Here is a 9,421-nt window from a genome sequence, read left to right as displayed (position 1 = left end):
ACATAAGATCGGATGACTGCGCATATTTACATAGCATTGCCTATTCAGTGTTCAGAAACCTAGCCTGAACTGCATTGGTGCATGGAGATTCACAACAGTCACAACAGACGTTATTTACATACTGAGCATTATAAAAGTACTGCACATGCATTCAATCTGATGATCAAAAGTGACAAGTAAAAATATTCATAATGACACAAAAGATTTATGTTTAAAATAAATACTGTTCTTTTGAACTTTCTATTCATCTAATAATCTAAAAAAAAAACCATTAGATGACATGTAAATTAATCAGATGACATTAAATAACTATATCAAAGGTTGTTGTAACACACAACAACTAATTAATTGTCATTTTAAATCCATTTTAAAATGCTCATTTTAAATTATTACCAATCTTTGCCACTATCCTTCAAACCGCTATGTTTTTTATTATAATAAGTACATGTCAGAATAAGAATGATGTTTTATTTTTACATAAATATATATTTTATGCTGAATGACGATGCAACATTATTTGACCCATATTTTGACATTTTACTTTCACAAAAGTGATTTGAAACTTTAAAGTATACACTACTTGCATTTATTATTTTATATGGTTTTAAAATCACTTTTTTGAAATTTAATCTGTGGACAGTAAAACAGGATGTCTTCTCTTATTCATATATTTATGGCAAAAAAAAAAGTTATTTGAAATTGTAATAATATTTCACAATATTACTGTTTTAACTGTGTGTTTTTTAATCAAATAAAAAATTTAAAAAATAGTTTTTCTAATATAAAAAATCTACAACCATTTGAACAGTAGTGTGTGTAGTATATGAAAGTAACCAGATGGAAATAGCATAGAATCTCCAACCATATATTTTTGCCTTGTTTTTTCGACACGTTTAGTGCATAACATGCTTAAACAAAGCCTTGCTTAACAGCCTGTTAGTTAACGGCACATATTGATCACTCTGTTAAATTCATCAGGCAGTCAGTTTCAGTATTCGGTGTTACTTTACATCCCACAGTCAGATAGCTCACGTGAGATCACGGATAACTAGACGAGCAGCATTAAGACGTCTAAGCTCTTCTTGATCTTGTTCTTAAAGTAAGACTCTTACAAGTCAAATGTTTTGAGATTAGACCATTGCTAATGTAGAAAGACTTATGCTGGACAAAGGGAAATCAGACAAGCCTGATTTGCTTTCGTGCCAATTCATGGGGACAGTATACTTTTCTTATCACATGTAGGTTAAAGAGGGATTGCGTTGTAAATCGAGTTTGGATCCTAACTCAAAGCTGATGTGTTGGCTAGTGCTGCAGATTGAATTATGAGATTATTGCTCATTATCAGTCATTGTTTTGGCTAATTGGGAATCTCCTTTGCTGCCTTTGTGCTCTGAATGTAATCCAGGGCTGGATGTAGTCGTACATTAGATTTACAGGCATTCGGGTTGAGGGCTTAAGGAGTTTAAGGATGTTTAAGGGGGGTTGAGGTATTGGTTGACTAACACAGGAGATGCTTTCTACTGAGTGTGAATTTACTGGAGCACAACTCACCCTGGGGCATTTTCACAGAACTCTCTCTCTCTCTCTCTCTCTCTCGCTCTCTCTCTCTCTCTCTCATATAGTATATCCATTGCATTTCCATTTTCCTTTGTTACATTTCCTCTGAAGAGGTAGTTCAGTATAAAGGGCAGTTGAATGTGGTAAAATGGCAATTTAAACACCTGCAGCAGAAGAGGAAAAAGAAGCAAAAGAAACCAGGAACCCACAAGCTTATATTTATTGTCTCCCTTAGACTTAACTTAAACAACCATTCTAATCATGTAATACATAAAAAAAAAAAAAAAAAACCTTTTAAATAATAAATCACTTTCAAAAACAAAACACAACCTTCGGTTACCAAACTACTGCAGTTTTTTTTTTTTTTTTTTTTTTTTACAAAACACTTCCACCACATGAAAAGTGTTGCAGATTTTTGCTAAATTGTTAGGTAGCAAGATGATGTAAACAGCAAACGATGAGAATAAGCTTAAAGTTGACATAAACCCTGTTTCTTCTATAATATGATGCATCTTGTGACGGGACAGATTATGCTCCGTCACGGCAGACATTTCTGCCAATGGACAATGGATCATTATTGTCATGAATTAAAACATTTTTATGGTACTTGGACATTTATCTTTACTTTGAAGGGACAGTTGTTATTTGAAATGTATGTATACACAATGTATTTCGTAATGCTCATGCAGTTATGCCTTTGTTTGATTGTGTGCACCAATTAAATAGAGTGAGCTGCAGGGAGAACACGATGTTAAACTCTCTATGAATTACATGTGTTAATCAGTTAAAGTGTAAAGTTTCATCTGTCCAAATAACCACTCTTCAAACCGTTTTCTATTTTGTAAAGTTTCATTTATTTGATAGGCATTGGTTAACATGATTACATCGGCTTACCCTGATCTCTTCTTCGCGGTTAGTTGTTCTTGGGTCTCACTGCGGAAGCGCGCCCCTAGTGAGTACCTATGTATATACTTGCTGCTTGAAAAGAGTATTTGTTATGAATTAACTGATTGCTGTTGTTTGTTTGTTTTTTGCTTCCATTATAGGTTTATTTGAAGAGGGTAAATTTGTAAGTCTCACTTTGTGTGGTTTAAACCCTCGGATTGTAGTAATTTGTTATCTTTAGTATTTTTTTTCCAGACTTTATTAATTTGTATAACCCCCCTGATGATGATGTAATGGTTTAGGCCAATTTGAGTGGCGGGAGTTGACGCTATTTAAGAAGGCCGTTCAGTATTAAAGGGGAGGGGCATGCAAGCGGACGGCTGTAATTTGTCTTTGTCACCTGAGTGACTTTGTACTGGCTAGAAAGAAGCCAACTTTGTATATGATAATTTTGAAAGATTTTTTTTGTTATTTTTATTTTTATTTATATATATATATTTTTTTTTTGACTCACATGTCAGTTTGTTTTTGGTTTCTCCAGTTTAGTCGTTTATTATGTCTTATTATGGATTTTTGTCTTGCTTTTGGCCTTATTTGGGAAAATAAAGATCCCATCATCTTTGAATGTGGATTCTCCTCGTTCTTGAATGTGCTGAAACATCTACCTCTTGACTCCTAAATTCGACCATCCTACGACACATCTCAAAGTGTAATAAGATATTTTAATCGATTCTGCCACTGAATACAAAATGTAAAAAGTTAATTGCGGCTTTTTATATCACAATTCAGATTTGTTTGGTTTTTTTCTTGCAATTGTGAGTTTACAGTCTTGCAGTTCTGACTTGTTTTTCTCAGAACTGCGTGATACAATGTTTTTAATTCTAATTAAATTTTAATTCAGAATTTCTTTTCTCACAGAAAATTTTCCAATTTTCTTCTCATAATTCTGACTTCGTTTCTCAGATTTTTCTTCTGACTTTATAATATACAATTGCAAGGTTATATCTCACAATTCTGAGAAATAAAGTCAGAATTGTGAGATGTAAACTTGTAATTGCAAGAAATAGTAAAAACTGTGAGATAAAATTATTATTATTATTATTATTATTATTATTATTATTACAATTATTATTATTACTTTAATTCAGTGGTGGAAACGGGCTTCCATACATTACATATCAGAACCAGGATCCAGAACCAGGAAGCAAAGGGCATTTTTAATGTCAACTTAAAATGAAAATCAGAGTTGGAACAATTATTTTGTTGTTGTTGTTTTTTTTTTTGTTTTTGTTTTTTTTTCGTTAGAACATATGCACCAATAAATCATTCCAAATACAAAGGGGAACATGTTAAATCACAAATAATTTTTACACTGAAACAAGATTTTGGATTCCTTGGATCATGATGAATCTGTCAATAAAGGTTTTGTCAGGATCAGTCAAAACATCTGTGTGCCATTTTGAAATTTGTCTTAAAGTGTAATAATTTTAAATGCTTTGACATATTGGAACAAAATTTGGTAGATACCATCATCGGCATGTCCTGAAGGTGCATGCAAAGTAAAAAAAAAAAGTTTTTATTTTCCGATATTAATGTGCTTGATGACAATGCGTTCATTGGTGATTGGTGAAATCACATTTGAAATGTCATTGTTTGCTGCATTGTGTAAAAAATAAAGCACAGTTTCCAAATCCATCATCACATCACTCTTGTTTTCCACCTGAGCTGAAGTATAAAGCAGGCCGACGTGTGAAGAAGTGCTATTAAACCACCTGGCTGGCAGCATGCTGGATATTTTTGCAGCTGATATTTACTTTCCTTGAAGGAGGATGGAATTAAAATAGCTTTCATTCTGTTCTTTGATTTCTTGCCAGCTTGTTCTAACACATTATTATATTCATCCGTATCAGGTAGGAGTCAAGGTATGACTCAGCAAGCTGAGTTAGAAAGTGTCTAAGGAAATATGCAGTCAGAGGTCTGAGCATAGAGACACACCTCTCACCTCTCTGCAATGAGGACAGGATCGGCGGTTATAGCAGAGATTTAATCACATATTTCTGAATTCAGACGTGGGTGAGAGAGAATAAGGGCATTTAGCACAGAGCTCACCAGTAAGAATGTCCCAGGAGACCCTATCTAGCCCAATACACTCTGAATGAACCAATCTTGTGTCTGCTTCTTAACACAGACAATTAGGAAAGAAACTAAAGTAAATGAAGCCAATGTGCTGGCTGATGTAATGTAATATACATTCAAGTTAGCAAATGACATGTACACAAAATTGTTGAAATCAAACGAATACTTATTCAAAATCATTCAAAAAATATTTGAAAACATAAAACACAATATCATTGTCTATCATATAAAAATATTGTGAATTCAAAGTGTTTGAAAAATTTGTTTCATTTATTTTACAGTTATTTCGTTTTTATTTGTATTTATTTTTTCATAATCTTTCAGCAAATTGTCTTTTATGTCAACCCTCAAAGAGCCAGGCATAAAAATATCAACCAATACCTGTCAATTTTTTTATTTTTTTTACTGTGAGTCTCACTGTACTTGAGAAAGCTCTGATCGAGCATTTAATAGACAAAATTGGATGCATTTTGACAGTGAGGAAATAGCTTGTTTAAAATTAAGTAAACAAAAATAATAATAATAATTCAACTGTTCAATGTGACTTTCACAAACACTTGTATTTTTTAATGTTCCTGAGCTATTCAATTAAAGTACTATTCCCAATTAAATCAATTTAACAGAGTTTCACACAGGACACATACATACACACACCTGACTATGGAGACCAGACCACATGATGGAGGATGCAAGCAATACATTAAAAATCATGAGCAGGGCTGACTACAGGGAAGCTCCATGCTGCTTTTTTGCTGACTCAATGTTTTAGTTTGGCAGTTCAAGGGAAGAGACAAAGAGCCATAGCAGCGACGTAATTTCTCTAATTCTCACTGCCGGCAGCCTATTGAGCCCTTTGAGACTATAGAGCTGGAATTCACCCTTAATGAGAATGACTTCAGGATGTACCCTGAAGAGACCCATGCAGATCTCATCTGGGTTCTCTCATGAAATCTCAGAATGTATGCAGGTACTACTTAATTATCCTAATGTGGAAATGTTGATATATAAGTTCTCACTGTTGGATAATGTGTGACAAAGGTGTCAAACTCAAGTTATCCCATATTAGTCAAGTCATCTTTATTTATATAGCGCTTTAAAAAAAAAAAAAATTGTTTCAAACCAACTGAACAACATTCATTAGGAAAACAGTGTGTCAATAATGCAGAATGACAATTAACATCTAACATGCTGATAAAAGTGTCCGACTGAAGTCATATAGATTAACAATAGCATTAAAGCTCAGTTGCATCGAGCCTGTCCTCCAACAAAAAAACGACCATTTAGGTAGTTTGTGCAAGCACCTTATCACAACCTATATTTACGTTTTAAAGTTAAGCGCCCTCTAGCAGGCATAAAAATAATGACAGTATCGCGTTGCTTCTGTCGTCATGAAATGACGTCATTACCAATCAAAACGCATGTTTATTTAAATGCAATGTGTGGGCTTTTTACACCTATCTCACAGTATTTCCTACATATTTTACTAGGTGGCTTATTCTTTCGAATGACCACACCTAACCCCACCCCTAAACCTAACCCTCACAGAAATCATGCTAAATTATGATTTATTGAGCATATACATTTTTGTGTACATCCGTTCCCTGGGATCAAACCCATGATAGTATGATTAAATTTCAAGGTATAATGCAATAATCTACCAACTGAGCTACACAAAACGCAATTCAAAGCGCAAATAAAAGAGTACAAAACAAAATGAAAACAACCTTTTGCCGATAGGAGCACAATTGTAGTATACGCTCTGATGGGTCGTATTTCAGGGATTTGGACAAACGACCTATACGAGTGTATTGGTTGAGTGTATTGGTTGGAGGCCAGGTTGGTTGCATCTTGATAACCAGTTAAGAGATCATTAGTTTAAAACACCACTTGAGTTTTCATTTGCATATCGTAATGAAAATGTGTCGTGGTCCCCTAGTTGCATGATCTGGTGAACTCCAGAAACCATAAATCAGATGCATTAGAGCCCATTGACTTTGTATCATGACACAGTAGGTCCAGTGTTTCGGCACAGGTGGTGTCTCATTGATTGAGGACAGTCCCTCATGCATGTCAGTCATCTAATAAAGCCGCGCTTCGCCAGTGACAGGTGGCACATGCATTCTTAACATGACATGATGATTGCCAAATGAGCACAGCCAGACAAAACACAATTAAAACAGCACATCTATCAGTCCAAAGCTCATTCCCTTTCCTATTCCCTTGGGTTAAAGAGCTAAAATGAGGAAATGTCATAATATTTACAGAAGTACAACGTATGTGTATGCTGGCATCATTTTAGCAACAGTTGCATACGTGAAGAGTCTACAGCTATTTGCGATATCCGGCAGAAGATTAAGTGTAATGTTATGCTAATGCCAGTGCTCCATAAATATCTGTTGGTTTTGCATATATAAGACTAGTGAAGCTGAAAGTATTCTGTATTGTTTGTATTGCAACCTCCACGCAGCAGGTAGAAAAAATTGCGCATCTCATCCCATTCCTCCCTCATGGGAACAAAGTAGTCTGCAAATCCCCACGACGCCTGTCTTTAATGCTACTCAAGCCTCCAGCAATGTCCAACAGCCTCCAGTAAATTAGCCGGGATCCCTGTGGCAGGAAGAACTCTAGGCTCATAGAGGCCCTGTCTGAAATAGCATACTCGATGTGGACATGCTGTTTTGTGGTGCATTTGTAAATGTATGAATCAGAAGAGTGGGAAAATGTGGGATTTTGGGACTTTGTTAACCTTCCAAAGTTGCACTTAAATATTTCTATGTGATGCTGCAGTGTTTTTTCGTTAAACTAAATTATAATTTCAGTCATGTAGTGGAACTTTATTGACATTGTTGAAAACCTAACCTGCAAAATGAATGTTAAGAACATTTAAAACAACATGAAATGGCATTCATAACACATTTAGATACTGGATTGTATTCCCATGTAAAACATTCAGTGGGAAATTGTGAAAAAGGGACTTTTTATCCACCGGGATTTGACTGGATCATAATGGGATATGATATGATTGTTTGAGATATTTTTTATTTCTCTGCCCAAAGGCCTTGATTACATCAGCAGAACTAAGAGTTATGGTTTGACTGGTTAGCATGGTGCAGTTAGCCCTTCAATTTTTTTATTTATTTTTTATTATTTATATATATATTTTTTTTCATTAGAATGTCATGGCTGAATTAATCTTTATTCCTTTTTCACACACATTATGATTATGAGTCATATTAACGATTAATAAACACTTATTTTGTGCAGTTTCTTGCACAATGCTACAGTATGTTATGACCTCAAAATATTTTTACCATAGTGCATGATTTGTATTCAAATTCATTTTGATGTTTGTATCACATAACCAGCTCCATATGTTTGCCATAGTAAAATTGCTTAGTAGAGCACCCGGTATAGCATTAGACTTGTGATGTGGAGGACGCAGGGGCGAGTCCTGTGAAACACAAGTCACAATATAATAGCTCAAAGACTTGTAGAAGCCAGTTAAAATGGCATGGTTGTTTCAATATCAGTCAGGTTCAGGTTAGAGTTTAGTGTAGGTGCTACACAATAGAGCATGAACATTTTATAACATATGCGATTGTGTGATCTTATAGACATGTTGTGTGTGTGTCTTTTATTTACAGTACTGTTGAGTTTGCTCTCGGCCGGGGCTCAGACCGAGATGAAGCGGGTTGTTGGGGACAATGCCACATTGCCTTGTCATCACCAGTTCTGGCAGTCGAATGGACAAACACTAGACATAGAATGGCTCCTGCAGAAACCCAACATCAAACAGCGCGTGGTAAGAGATATTTTGCTCTTTATGCCCTCACAATGTCTTCTCTCATTGTTTCTTATCTCTGTATTTCTGTTTCACTTAGATTTCTCTTGATGTGAGTTTTGATGTGAGTTTATAACAGCCTAGTGAAAATTTCCAGCTGAAGTACATGCTATGTAGTTTGACCAGGGTAATGTTATCTTGCTCAAATGGTCAAAAGACACTATTTTGGAAGTCCACTTTCTACAAACTACAAGTACCTTTGCAACTACAGTACATGTCAGCTACCAGTGATTAGAGTATTAGTTATCGTCTGCTTAATATCTCCTAACACTTTATTTTGATGGTCCCCCAACAGACATTCTACTGACTATAAGTAACTTTGCAAGTACATGTCAACTTATTGTACTAACCTTAACCCTAACCCTAACCTATTACAGTCTATTTTTTTATTTATTTTTTTATTTTTTTTATGTGACGCTAATGTATTTTTCCTGTATTTGCTAAATATGCACATTTTGATGATAACAAAACAAATGAATGCATTATTATCATTAGGACCCAAGCAGAGAAAGTGGTATTTAAAAACATGCATACGTGCTACAAACTACATATATCATACATACTAATAGTATATGAAACTCTGGACATGTATAATTCTCATTGGGCCAATACAGTTTTACTTTGACATTTGTTTGCTCTGCCCATTGGGAAGTCAGCTATTTTGGATTTTGTGTAAATACATAAACTTTTAAATTCTCCTCTTAGAGGATTCATGTGATTGCCACCAAATTGTCTTTCTTTCTTTCTTTCTTTCTTTCTTTCTTTCTTTCTTTCTTTCTTTCTAATTATACTTTTTTAAGTGGAAAGTTGTCACAAGGTTGTGTGCCCTTCCTGTAACCATCATATTTTTCTCTTTTTCAAGTAACTATTCCGAAGAATAAGAATAAGAATAAATCAAAATTACATCATAATCCTTTAATATAATAAAAATTTAATAAAAGTTAACTCTTCTGACACAAGCGAATGTCTCTTTTTTTATCTTTGTCAGTAGGGCACGAGTAT

At 34.6% G+C, this 9,421-nt stretch overlaps 1 protein-coding gene across 1 annotated transcript in view; it reads left to right on the top strand.

Moving 5' to 3' along the window:
* The window catches only part of LOC127934531 (CXADR-like membrane protein), an 84,119-nt gene that overhangs the window by 52,488 nt on the left and 22,210 nt on the right, over positions 1-9,421 (top strand). The window contains exon 2 of the mRNA XM_052531981.1: positions 8,223-8,380. Coding sequence (XP_052387941.1) covers positions 8,223-8,380 — 158 coding nt within the window. The remainder of the gene's footprint in view (positions 1-8,222; positions 8,381-9,421) is intronic.

The sequence above is a fragment of the Carassius gibelio genome, chromosome A18 (genome assembly GCF_023724105.1).
Source record: "Carassius gibelio isolate Cgi1373 ecotype wild population from Czech Republic chromosome A18, carGib1.2-hapl.c, whole genome shotgun sequence".
Classification (NCBI taxonomy): Eukaryota; Metazoa; Chordata; class Actinopteri; order Cypriniformes; family Cyprinidae; genus Carassius; species Carassius gibelio.
Note: the sequence above shows the minus strand (reverse complement) of the source record. Positions and strands in the feature narration are given on the sequence as shown.